The 14,308-nt window shown below is 35.9% G+C and overlaps 1 protein-coding gene across 4 annotated transcripts in view; it reads right to left on the bottom strand.

Annotated features, from left to right (window-relative positions):
* Window positions 1–9,951, bottom strand: part of rxfp2a (relaxin family peptide receptor 2a) — a 42,190-nt gene extending 32,239 nt beyond the window's left edge. For 2 of the 4 annotated variants that reach the window (XM_052567432.1, XM_052567434.1), the window contains exons 1-3: window positions 9,645–9,951; window positions 1,188–1,334; window positions 549–626 (exon numbers count right to left, since the gene is read on the bottom strand). In XM_052567432.1, the coding sequence (XP_052423392.1) occupies window positions 549–626; window positions 1,188–1,334; window positions 9,645–9,732 (313 nt within the window). In that variant the 5' untranslated portion in view covers window positions 9,733–9,951. The remainder of the gene's footprint in view (window positions 1–548; window positions 627–1,187; window positions 1,335–9,644) is intronic. The other 2 variants (XM_052567433.1, XM_052567435.1) reach the window with 1 other exon arrangement.
* Between the last annotated feature and the right edge of the window lie 4,357 nt (window positions 9,952–14,308).

Raw genomic sequence — 14,308 nt, 5'->3', positions numbered from 1 at the left:
TGACTCATACGCTACGACGCACGTTACTACAGAAGAAAAAAATGTCATCAGGATGCGCTAGTGGTAAACAAAAAAAGCATGATAAATCACTCTTTAGCAGTTTTATTTTTTATGTGTGCTGAAAAAAAAGTGGAAGCGGCGAAAGAGTAAGGGTTAAGAGCTAGAGGTAAACAGTTTTATGTTTTAGCGCCATGTCGCGTTGATTTCATGTCGCATTTTTATTGGTTGGTCAGTAAACGTGGATTGAACCAGTAAACACACTGTGCGATGATCATTCTGTTTCGTAGGCTTTCTTTGGTTGCAAGACCGTCTCTATCTAAGAACCTTTCTCACTGTACGACATTATAGCCACGATCAAAGAAATTGCCACGATTATTTCACAATGACAAATCGTGCAGAGTTTAGGGATTTAGAGTGGCAAAAAATCTAAGTCTGGCCCTCACATGGAAGTTGCAGCAGCAAACAAGTTTTTTTTGGATGAACATCAAGATAACATAACTCATGCTAATCTTTTCCAAAGGAAATTAGATCAACACCGGGACACATACAGCAGTCATTAGGAAGGTCCTGTGGCTCTGCCTTTTTTATAGTGCGGTCAAAGATATCCGCCCATCCACTGTTGTCCCCTGCAACAAGTAAAAACACATCTTTGTATGAAAAAGTAGGCACTGTAAAAATATAAAAATGTCACTTTAAAGACATGAATAACTTTTTTGTGGTCTAAAAGAGATGTCTTCTCACCCTGCATGGTAAAATTGATTACATCAAGGTTGAATAAGCATCACCTCTAAATGTATTTCAAAGTGTAATCAATGTTAATAAAATACTGTTCCAACTGTTAGACTGAATATTACATTTTCTACATATTTTAAAAGTCAAAAAGGCATTAGAATCATGTACAGCTTTAAGTACATCTATTTAATTTCGGTAACACTTTAATTTAAAAGTGTCTTTGTTAGACAGGTAGCTTTTACATATTATTATAATATCATAATTACATAATTACATGCAGGTAACCCTAAACCCTAATCCTGACCCTAACCATATAGTAAGTACATGTATTTAATTAATTTCACACAGTACTTAAATGTCTAGTTACACTGTAACAATGACACTTCAAAATAAACTTTAACCAATTTCATGCAATTATCAGCAAAGTAAAAAAAGACAGATAAATGTGGCCTCACCACAGTGTTCCTCATCTGCTCCGTTCTTGCAGTCCCTGTGGCCATTGCACTGAAGGACCTGAGGCAAACACACACTCATGTTTCCACAAGGGAACTGACCCAAAGGGCAGTTTTCTGTCACTGCCCTGCCAGCCATCATGGATGCTGCTGGGGGCGATAAGAAGAAGGCAAAAGAAGGAAGAGAAAGAAAAGTTACAACATCTCCCAGTAAAAAAAGTGATATTGTTAAAAAGCACTACAGAAATTTGTGCTTCTGTCAGGGAAAAGTGGATGACTGGAAGCCCTCCAGCAGTGTTTGATGGAAAGCATAAACAGACAGACAAATGCACACCAAAATACAGCAGAATTTGATCAAGTTTGTCCTTCAATGTCACAACAAAAATTATGCAAAGTGTATTCTTCTCCCTTTTTAAAGTTGCTACGCATATATGTTTTATCATCTTAACCATGTACATTGACGTCTCTAGATGCAGTAAATACAACGACATGAAAAGCACTCACACACAGCGTGTGACAACAATACTATATTTTGTAATTGGAAAATATGACGTCTATGAAGATGGGGCTCCCTACGGCAGGCAATTATTCTTCTTTCCATTTGAAGTGACAGAGAGGCCAGAGTACACAAACAAAACGTTCTGTACAAAGGCTCTTCCATAATAAAAACTCTTGTTTATGATCTTTCTTATCGGCTCTCACTAACACTCATTACAAAGTGGATTTGTCACAAATTGCGAGAGTGGGGGGATCTGCCAACTCATAGATTTATCACAATGAAACATAGGCTTGTCCCTGACAGACTTATATACAAGAAATGCGCTGTTATGTCTAAGGGCTATTTGTCACATTGGGAGCTAGTGAATGACACAATTGTCAGAGCATATATATGCAGCTTAGAATAAATATGTTGCACATTATTGGTGTAACCAGTGCTAGTTACAGCGTGTAGTGTATATAGCTTCTGTATAAGACTAACCATGGTCTCTTCCATAGGCCTACCATATATGGGTAGGAGTTTTAATGTATTTTTTATTAAACACATTATGGAACACTTTCATATGTGTTAAAAATGTAATAAGAGGGTAAATAATGCTGCTATATCCACTCTTTTTGGAAAAAATGAATAAATGTTTGAACTAATTGGGGTGCTTTCTTGAACCAGATTTTAACTGCTCCTAGAAACTGGTTTTGTTTTTTAATTGAATCATTGGTTAGACTGTAGAAAACGCTTAGAGCACAGGCTTTCACACATCAAGTTATAAAAGAAAAAAGCGTATAAACACCTTCAAGTTATCATCATGCAACCTCAAATTCCTGGGAAAGAAAAACAACTCTGCATGGAACAATATTTTTAGCACTGGCTCAACAGTAACATTTCTGTCTGCCAGCCTTATCAAGCCAGTAGTTCTGATTTGCATTGTCTTATATATTTAAATATACTATATACTATATATTTATACGTTCTTTACTATGACAATTTGAAATAATACCTGAAAATTATACAGGAAGTTTCAAGAAAGTCATAAATTGATGAGAACTGTACATATGCTAAAAAATGATGACATAGAGGGCAAAACATTACTCAGTGGTTTGTAATTTTCTACCTATTCTTGCTGATGCTAACAAGACTAAAAAAACACATGTCAACCAGCAAAAAAAAAGGATAACAGTAGTTGAGAAAGTAAACAAATCCATTTCAATAAAAAACGCCACAGAAACCAAATGTTGTAGTGTGCACAGCATAAAAATGAGTGTACAATCAAAACAATTTAAAGTGCTGACCAAATAGGGCAGGGATCTCCAACCCCGGTGCTGGAGTGTTACCGTCCCACAAACTTCAGTTCCATCCCTGCTCCAACACACCTGCCTGTAATTTTCAAGTAATCCTGTACAACTTGATTAGCTGGTTTCTGTGTGTTTGATTAGGGTTGGATGGTAGCTCTCCAGGAGCAGGACTGAATGCAAAACACACAGCAAGAGAGATGTCATATTATCATGTTTCCATTCCTATTTTTAGCAGAATTTTTATTTTTTATTTTTTGCTGTTCCCCCAATCTGTAACTTCATTTAAAGGGGTCACCGGACGCAAAATTTTGTTGTTGGATTTAATAATGAATATAGCAATCGTCATTTACTCCTGACATCTGAGCCGTTAAAGATGCAGAGAATTAACGTTACTTTCGTTTTTGAAGGAAATGTGCCTAAATGCGGTTAAGTTTGCGCGAATTATTCGTGATACAGCTTCATCTACATCTAAGGGTTTTTATGAATCTTTGGAAATCGCCTTTCTTAATATATGCTAGTTAGAAAGTTTCATGGCCAAAGTTTACAATCTGCTCGTCACCTCATGGGAGAAAGCGCCGGGGTCAGCAGAGCTCATTAGCATTTAACGCAACATGGACTAGAACAACGTGCTGAAAACAGAGCATATTTTGACAGAGTAAAAAAGTTTTTTGTTACACTACTATTGAGAGATTTTAACCAAAGTATGCTATTCATTAAGATCCTAAAGAATCATATCAATTTGTGGAAAATGGGCATCCGATTACCCTTTTAAATCTATGTTTGGCTTCCAAGAATTAAAAAGACTAGTACTATTCTGATATGTTCAATCCACCTGGGAAATAGTACATAAAATGTTTCCGGTGCCAGTATTCATTAGTTTTTATGTGTATGCAGCTGAGAAACAACATCAAGTCTGTGACTTCAAATAGCTAGTTTTGCCCTTCTGTGGCCAAGATTCCTATTAAATCCGTATGTGGCCATCAGGGTACAACAGCACTCGAAGCGACATATTCAAACAAACAAACTAAAAAGCTCGTTTTTAGACACCAATGCTAATCAGGATAATCACTGCAAATTCATGTGAGAGCCAAGTCCAGATTAAAAATATTAAATGAGGACGACCAACTGGATGGCTGAATGGTATCCATGCAGCATGCAGTGCTCATTAGGAAACCTGTTTAATAAAGTAACGAAGTGGCCAAATGCCACTTCAAATTAACCAAGAGAAAAATAAATAAATAAATACAACTTTCTGATCAGAGGCAATAAAAACGCTTTCATTGCCTGGCTGTAAACTTAATGGTTGTCACTGGTGTGGAAGTCATTTTCAAAATGCATGCAGTGTTCCTGTGAACATTCAAAAATAAACGCATAGGTAAACAAATACTCATGCTTCATGCAGTGTGATGAATGGCTCAGCACTGACCACCTTAGAAAAAGCACAGCTGTGCTGTTCAGATATTTCTAAGTGTTGTCAGGAAACAGACTTTGACCACTAAACGAAAAATGGACTGGAGCAGGTATTAATTAACCATTAAAGCTGTGGGATTTTGAGATGAAACAGAAATCTGCATTCTGCCCATTTCTCACAGAATTAGAAGGGTTGGAAAAAAGCATTGTTAGTGTGGATTACTGCTACTCTCTTTGTGGAGAGTCGCTGTATGAAAAAACAAACACACAAAAAATTCTTATCTTGTGTTCCATGATAAAAAATATAATAAGCATAAATGTTTGGAACAGCATGAGAGGGAGTAAATAATGACAGAATGCTTAATTTAGGGTGAACTTAGTTTAGGGTGAATCGTGCATTTAATTTTCCAGATGGGAATCAGGGATTAAGCTGAGCCACAAACTTGTCACCTTCTCATTTATCTCTCTCTCTCTCCTGCATAAAGTGGCTGTAATCCTAGTAACTGGACCAGGTGGCCCAATGAGTCCTGCAAATCTGGTTTTCACGATCTCGTTAGCAGCCTTCCAACAATGATCAGCTCATGGTGTCTCTGAACATGTTTAAAGTTGGGATCAAGCAAAAGAAAGTCTGGTCCTTCAAATCAAGAGAACAGTTTTTCTTTTAAAAGGCATATTGAGAGCCAGAAGAATCCACAGGAGATGACTTTGTGTTTCCGAGACATTTCATCTGTTGGATTTCTACGTTTGTGGCATGAATCTTTATCGCAGGAGCCTTTTTTTAATTCTACAAAGAAAGTCTTAGTTTTTTTTTTCTTAGTCTGGAAATGCAATAATTTGCACTGTAAAACCCAGATTCACATTTTACGTCTCCCTTAAGGATGTCCTTGTTTGAAAGGGAGCAGAGTGCTTCCTATTCATCACAGTTTTTGAACTGCCACAGTAAAATTTCCGCAAAAGCATTGTAAATGTCCTGTGTATCATCACCATTTTCATTTATTCAAATATTAGTGCTCTAAATAACTGCATTGCTCCAATTTTCTGTTTATATTAATATATTTTATATATTAGCCACTTATCTCCAATGCATCCGATATCTTGGTTCAATGTATCCAATAGCCCAAAATGAATCTAATATGTGAAAAAAAAAAATGTTTCTCCTCTTCAATTTGTGTGATGTGAGAAACTGAATAACATACAGCACAGGCACCTGTGTTATGAATTTTATGAATGAGACAAACAATCTCTAGCCCAGGCAATCTTTGATAAGACACCTGTGAAAGACTCATTTATTTGAAAAGCTTCACACACACAGACATATAAACACGGCTTTGACCACTTCATCCAATGGTTATTTAGCGTCAAAACTATTCCATTATGTATTTCAGCAAAATGAACTGTAATAAATTATGACCAACCTCGTGTTGTGTCATTAACCTTTCATTTTGAGGGCTACCCACTATTTCCCCTCATACTGGAGATCCGTTGATGTGTGTGCATGTCTGTGTGGGAGCCCAACGTTTCCGAAGTGCGACGGAAATATTATTGTATTGATTAGTCTTCTGTTTCAGGTATGGTAATGCATGTGCATAAATTTATGCTGTAATGTCGCTTGCAAACTCTGCAAGCTGTGCTGTGAATCAGTCTGTTTTCAACTAAAAGCCGGAAAAAATAAATTTTCTCACGCTCAGAGATATGTGTGTGTGAGAAAATAGCATAACATATGATGTAAAAAAAATAAATGGCACAGTGGATGAGAACAGTGATTTATTTACAGCATGGCCTCTCGTACCTTTATTGCTATAGATTAGAATAATGTTATTCTTTCATATCACATGGTGAAACAATTTAGTGAGGTTTAAAATATTATAAAAACAGAAAACCAATTATTATCTGACAGAGTTTTTTTTATCTACATCTATATATCTACAGATATGCATTAGTATCAAAAAGGTTTTTTGTTTTTTTTTGGTATTTTGTACTATTGTAAATGTAATGTCAGGGGAATTATTGTTGAGGACTTTATCAATGTCAACATATGAAAGTGTTTAGAATTCATTTAATTGTATTTGCATTTAGCTTGATCATTTTCTTAAATAATTTGACAGCTCTTGTAAGGCTGAACTATTACAACAAAAATCACAATTGTAGATTATTCCCTTGAAATTACAATTGGGACTATTAATTACAATTATTACAATTGACATTGTATGATGTTTATGCCATTGTTTGATGCAACAGCATGCCGTATTTTTATATGAAAATAAACAAGCTAAAAACACTCTAACTGAAAGATTTTTTGTGCTTTTCTATAGTAGTAAGTCTCAAATGTCAGCTATATATCGGATTAGTGTCCGCTTTGCACGATTCCGTAATTGTGGCATCCATAATTGTAATCGCGATTAGAAATTTGATTAATTCAGCAGCCCTAAGCTCTTGCATGAAAAAGAACATATCAGTAATTTCTGCACACTACTAGAGGCTAAGCACGGAAGATAATATTACAAAAAATGCATAGACCCAAAATAAAAGAGAAAAACAAGAGAGCACATATATAACAATCCGATAAAGAAACCAAGTGAAAAAAAATGGCAATGCAGACCAGAGCGATGGCTTTTTTAACTGTGGAAATTTTTTAGATCTGTGTTTACATTTGAGTTTCACACAACTTAGGTTTGTGGCTTTATGGAGGGCTCACATGTGACACTAACATCTGGAAAGAGGATCATGACAGTGGCAACAGGCTTTTTAAGGCAATGTTGCCAGGCAACCGTATTGGGTAACAGAAGGAGAAACTGGCTAACCAGTTTTAATACAGTTTCCTACGTCTTTATTCACGGTTCAAGCTATAATACAGAAAATTTCTTCAAATCAAAAGCAAAATTCTCAGTTCAAATCTAGGACATATAAGTTAAAACTAAGGTATAACCACTGATCAATAATAGAGAATATAGATCAGTGGATACAATATAAATGGCCATCTGCAGAGCCAAAACAACACAGACGCGGTCAATGATTCCTACACATGGTGGCAGGTGCTCATTTCTTAAAGCTTGTCACAGTGAAATGAACATTCAAATAATCTTGATACAAATGAGAGCCATACAACACTGTCAATCTGTTTATGGTATAAAGCAGCCCAAATCATTACCAATGCACTTCAAGATCAAATCAAATACACAAGAGCAATGTATAGCCTTTACCAATAACCAGGAGTTTAATAGAGCAGGGACCTGTGGGAACTGGGTAGAGAACCGTTGAAGTTGACAGAGTAATAACTGAGCTTTCATATAATGAATAAATTAATTAAAGACACCCCTGTACTATTACATTTGCAGTCAGTCTGCTGTCCACAGCGCAGTCTTTGACATTGGCCATTTGAAGTGCAGTGTCAGACAAACACCAGTCAACCATATAATATTTTGCCTTTCAGCAAAGGTACTTACAAATCCAAGGCCATGGAACAAAAACCAGACACTCTTCACAATAAAAGTTCATATTAGATCCAAAGAGACTTTTTAAAAGTCTTATGTAATGGAAGGTACTTCTATCGTCTTTGTATAAAAGTTCATCAAAGATCTTTTAGAACTTTCATTTAAAGAACCCCCGAAACAAATATGCTGATCCAAAGAACCTGTGAATTATCATTAAGAAGGCGTTTGATCTCCAGAAGACCACATAACCTTAGTTAGGATAGATGCCATATTTAATCCAAATGAAATAAAGACATGAGAGTCTGATGTACAATGAATTGCATGTGTGTATTGTCAAATCTTAAAAAAAATCCTAAAGTATTCTCTACGTTCTGTAGGCCAAACTGCATCAGCATGAATTTCTCTGTTAATCATTCATAAATCCATTTGTTAATTTGCCCCACTAAACTGCATGTGACAATTTACATATTGTAAGATGTTTTACAAATAATTCATCCTGAAATTCATTCTGATTCATAAAAAAGCTCATTACATTTTCATTCTTGTTAAATAAAACAAGGCATCTAATTGACTCTTATGTTTCTTTGGAATGCCATATTCTTCTTCTGAATAAAGCCTCTGCACCATGGCACACTGCATTGTTTGCCCGTCCCACCTTATTTCACCTCTTTCTACCAGCCCGCACCTTATTTAACTAAATGCACATAATTTTCGATTGCAAAATTTCACTGTAGTATTTCACTCCGGCCAAATTTCCCCCCTACTAAAAATACAATATTATATTGAATAACAGTCACATTTCTGAAATGCCTTTCCATATTGTGTGACATAATGGAGGGATAAAAATTCAATAATATGTCCAGGGGCTTTCATTAAGCCAAATATATGGGCATTAAGACAGTAAAGTCAATTTCAAAAGAACATGAGGATATAATAACAGCAGAAATGGGATTCAACAAACATATAACAGATGAAAACTAGTGGGTTTTTAAAAATGAAATGGGAGAAAAAAATCACATCTAGACTAAATAAAATATTACAATTAAATGTAATAAATTCTAGGCTAAATTAATAGGCCTAAATGAAGTAGGTTACTAAGACTGAAAATAGATGTAATTTACACAAGTAACGCACTGCTCTGTAAGCACTGCCTGGCCCTTTTGCGTTTTATTAATTCTTGTCACGTCCACTTAAAATACGTGCCCACTGTTTACTTTACTTCTTGTGTTGATAAGAATGAAACTTTTAAAACCTGTAGTGTGCCTGGTTGACATCCTGTGATTGGAACCGCAGTGCGCGCTTGCTGTGAGGCGAAATGAATGTCTCTGTGCGGAATGAAGCACCTGAGTGAGTGACCAAACAACTGCGATAAGTTAGAACCTGCAGCCAAACCAAAAGTGTGTAGATACGCATCGATAAAGCCTCCATCGCTCATGAGCCACAATTTGTTTTATCTGATAGAAGTTGTTCAAGTCAAAGTAAGATAGTTAAACAAGTAAAATATTGTCATTGCCAAAAAACAGAGTGTACTGCGAGAAGGGTCAAAAGTTCCTCGGAGGGCTGACACGAGTGTTTTCTTCTCAGGCTAGTAAGCATAGTAAAACTGTTTTGTCGTGGTGTATAACCTATAACAGTTATATCTTATGCAGCGTGCGATTTCATTCTTTATTAAATTGATTCATTAGAAATTCAACCCATAGCCGCTTCAAGTAAATCATCAGAAAAGGGTACATTAGCATAAAGATCCGAGAGATGAATGAGTAAAAGTTTGTAGGAAAATCCCCGGTTGAATTACACTTCACATCTAAAAGCAACCTAATGAAGATCTTACCTTCGGTCTCCATCCTGGAGTTTTGAATGAACAGACAGATGACGGTTAGTTCCAGGAGAGGATTTGAAGGATATTTGAAGGATTTCATTCTGAAGCTTCACAGCGATCCAACGGGACAGTCTATTCCCAAATCACGCTGTTTCCAAAGGAAGACGCACGTTTGTCGCTTTCATGAGGATGGACAGTGGAGCATCGCTCGGTTTGCGTCACCTGCAGCGCGTTAACGGCGCTCCCGCGGACTGAGAGGAATGACGAACTCCGTCGCTCGCGCTTCTGCTGAAGCTCAGCTCCACATCGTTCATTGACAACTTGGTCACTGACGCGTTGTGAGGGATTATAACGCAGCCTACGTATAGAGGTCGTTGTTTTCATTTACTCTTTCGTGAGAACGCCAATTCCTGTGATCAGTAAGAAGAGATGAGACATAGTATCAATTAGGCTACGTATATCATAAACACGTATTTTTATATGGGTGTCATAACATATTTTATTTAGATTAATTTTATATTTTAACCTGATCACAGTTTAATGGTAAATTACTAGTTATTTCATTATATTGTTTAATTGGTAATTATATGCCGAAAGCGAGCAAACATTCACATCATATTGTCTGTCTACTCTGGCGCGAGTAAAAAAAAACAAAAAACAAAAAACACGCACGCTCTAAAAAAAATTACTCCAGTTTTTATTTTTCTAGACTGTCAAATGAAACTCTTCTTACGTCTTTCTTACCTGCTGCACCTACCACAGACTGTATTTCAGCGATGGCTCATCTCAATGCTTCTGATTGTAATCTTAAACGCAACTGAATGGTGTTTGATTGGTTATGATGCGCAGTGACGTAAAACGCATACAAATAATTATGAAATTAAATATATAATATATAAATATATAATATATAAATATATCAAATTAAATATATCGTAAAATATTTGTGAAATCATAATATGTAAAAATTGTAGGCTAACGTCATTATTGTATTTTTTTTTAACTGTAAAGTTTCGGTAACCACTGCTGCCATTTTTATTTTATTTATTTTTTTACAGTCAATATATTTGGTTTTACAATCCATAAACAGCACCATTAATAATAATAATAATAATAATAATAAATTTAATGGAAAACAACAAAATTAAGAAAATTTTCTTTTACAACGACTTTCTCCAATGCTATGTTCTTTTTGTGCATTATGATGATAATGCAGTAATTCTTCTTACCCCTTTTGAGATCGACCCACTCCTTATGATCTTTATATAGCTCAGTGATTTTATTTTCATCAGTATGTGAGAAATACTGCACTTACATGAAAGAGAAACAGTAGGGTGGCTGTTAAGCTTCAGGAAGTGAGGACCAATTTAACTTTGGAATATGCCAAATTGCTCCTGCAGAAAGATTTTTGGTAACACTTTATTTTATGGACCAATTCTCACTATTAACTAGTTGCTTACTAGCATGGATATTACTAGCATATTGGTGGTGTATTAGTACTTACAAAGCACTTATTAATTTATTCTGCATGACCATATTTAGATCCCTTAAACCTACCTCGTGAGTAAACATAAGAACAACCATACAAACTATAAATACGTTTATTGAGGCAAAAGTCATAATTAATAGTGAATGTTACCAGATTTTGCATGTATCACTTTGTATTGTTCTAATCATTTTGGCCACCACTGTAAGTTTTTTATGCACTTCAGCATTCAAATCAAGGTCAAGGTCAAGGTAGTGTTTATTGTCTCCCTTGGGAGAATTTTTTTTGTATTATAGAGAACCGCTGCACATCAACGCATAAAAAAAACATGCAACATACAACATTTATAATCCTTCCAATCCTATAATTCCACATTATAAAAAAACATGCCATTCAAATTGGTTTCTACTTAAAAAGAGACAATCACAAAAAATTGCATCATCTCATACCAAATGATGCAATTTTCCTACTTTGCCTTTTAAACGTCCTGTCACAATTGTTCATTAATTAATTTGACAGACAGTGGAACAAATGAGTGTTTATACCGACTATGCCTGCATAATGGAACCCTGTATCTTCTTCCAGAATTCATCAGCACACACTCGGGGTGCAACACATGTGAAGAGTCCATTGAAATCTTATTGGCCTGCTGGATCATACACAATTTAGAAATGTTTTGTAACTAACTGAGTGTCTGTATCCCCATAATTTTCCCTGCCACTCTCAACAAATTATTTAATTAGTCTCTCATTTTTACAGTTTAGCTCCCAAACCATACAATTATTCCATATCCTAAAATGGTGTCTTTTTTTGGTTTATAAAAAGTTAGCATTACATTGCTGCTCACTCCAAATAATTGTAATATTTGTAAAGAATTTAAGCGCTGATGAATTCTTGTACAAACTTTTAAGTTTAAGACCCCCAAATATTTGTAGGAATCAACCTGTTTAATATCTTGACCATGAACCACAACAAAGCTTCTATCCCCCACTAATCTGGGGTCTATAATGATGACTTCTGTATTCTTAACATTTATCTGCAGAAGGTGGTCATCACACAAGGCTACAAACCCTCCTACAGCAGCTTTGTAGTCATTAATCCTGCAGTCTCTTGTCAACAGATGCAACAGTACCGTATCGTCCAAGAACTTCAGAATGAATTGATTTGACTGCTGACTGACGCATTTGTTGTATAAAGAGTAAACAGAAATGGGGAACGTACACACCCTTGTGGGGCACCTGTTCTACTTACTGTAATATCAGACAGAACTTAATTAATTTTCACCTGTTGTATCCTATTTGCTAAAAAAAGGATAATACTAATTAATAATAAAATGATTGACTTGTTAATTAACTAATTTCCCCAGTAGTTTGTGTGGTTGAATTGAATTAAATTCAAAACTAAAATCTATAAAAAGTAACCTAGCATAAGCAGTCGGACTCTCAAGATGCTGTAAAACAAAATGCATTAATGTAGAAATCGCATCATTAGTTCCACGATTACTTTTATTAGCAAATTGGTACTAATCTAAGGCTGGCTCAACTTCCTCACGCAGCTCTCCTATTATGATCTATTCAAATGATTTCATAATGTTAAGGACAGTGGACAATGTTAATACATTTTTTCCAGAGTTTTGATACAATATGCATATCAACTGAGAGCTGGAAAAGGCAATGCCAGACTGGTGTAAGCTCCTCAGCAAATGTCTTTAAAAGGAAACATGACATACCATCTGGTCTTGTGGCTTTGTTAGAGCATAAAGTTTTAAAAACCCTTAGAACATCCCCTTGACATATTAATATTCTATCATCGCCAACATCACAATTTAATTTACCAAAAATTTCATCACGATCCTTAAGTCGTGGAAGTCGTGGCCTAATAGAGGGTTGGACTCCCAATCAAAGGGTTGTGGGTTCTAGTCTCGGGCCGGACGGAATTGTGGGTGGGGGGAGTGCATGTACAGTTCTCTCTCCACCTTCAATACCACGACTTAGGTGCCCTTGAGCAAGGCATCGAACCCCCAACTGCTCCCCGGGCGCCGCAGCATAAATGGCTGCCCACTGCTCCGGGTGTGTGCTCACAGTGTGTGTGTGTTCACTGCTCTGTGTGTGTGCATTTCGGATGGGTTAAATGCAGAGCACAAATTCTGAGTATGGGTGACCATACTTGGCTGAATGTCACTTCACTTAAAATAATCAGTCTCAAATCTCATATAAAATTTGTTCAGTTCATTACCAGCAAACAATGGCTTCCTTACCGAGGTCATGTCGGCCATTATACGAATTGAGTTCCACAGTTCTTTTCTTATTGGATTTAACAAATGTTGTTCAGCCTGTTCCTTATATTTTATCCGTGCTGTCCTCAGTTGCTGATTAAGATCCTTTTGTGCTGCCCTGAGCCCTACAGTGTCCACCAGCCTGTAGACCATCTACTTCCTATTGATGCATCTTTAATTTCCCCTGTTACATATGGCTTATCGTTCTGATACCTCTTAATAACTCTCTGAGGAATAACACTGAAGGAAATATATGCCATAATTGTTTCTGGGACCTTGTCTATATTTGCATATTGGTAAAAAATGCCCAAGTCTGTACAGAGGAAACAACCTTTCAGCTCCTCAATACTATCACTTGACCACACCTTAACAACCTTAGTAATTGGTTTACTTGCCTTAAAAACTGAGTTAAAAGTCTGGAGCAAATAAATAACACAATTTGATTTGTCGCTCTATTAACATTCCCTAATATACACTGCACAAACAAATATATTGGTGAATCACAACAAACAGTGTATGCTATACTTTGATTCAAATAACATTGTGCTGTAGATTTACAGATCAGAGTTTATTTAGCTATTATTTGTGCTATTTAAATAATTCATGTGAATAAAATAATTATACTATTAATAATGATTTCAATACAATATACCGATTAAGTGGAGAAGATTATTAAATTCTCAGCATTCAGAATCATGAAACGTATCTTATTCTGGTTGTTCTTAAGCCTAAACATTTGCAGTGACCTTTACCTCCTGTTTTAATCTTGAATATTAAAGAAGAATGAAAACAGAAGAATTGGAAGTCACCTCAGCTCCTCCGTTACTCTTATTAGCATATAGACTGAAAGACACCAAATTAACATTCACAGAGGACTGGACCACAGCAACTGTAATGGATTATCACCATGCATGT

Source organism: Carassius gibelio, chromosome B10, assembly GCF_023724105.1.
Source record: "Carassius gibelio isolate Cgi1373 ecotype wild population from Czech Republic chromosome B10, carGib1.2-hapl.c, whole genome shotgun sequence".
Lineage (NCBI taxonomy): Eukaryota > Metazoa > Chordata > Actinopteri > Cypriniformes > Cyprinidae > Carassius > Carassius gibelio.
This window is presented reverse-complemented; position numbering and strand designations above follow the sequence as displayed.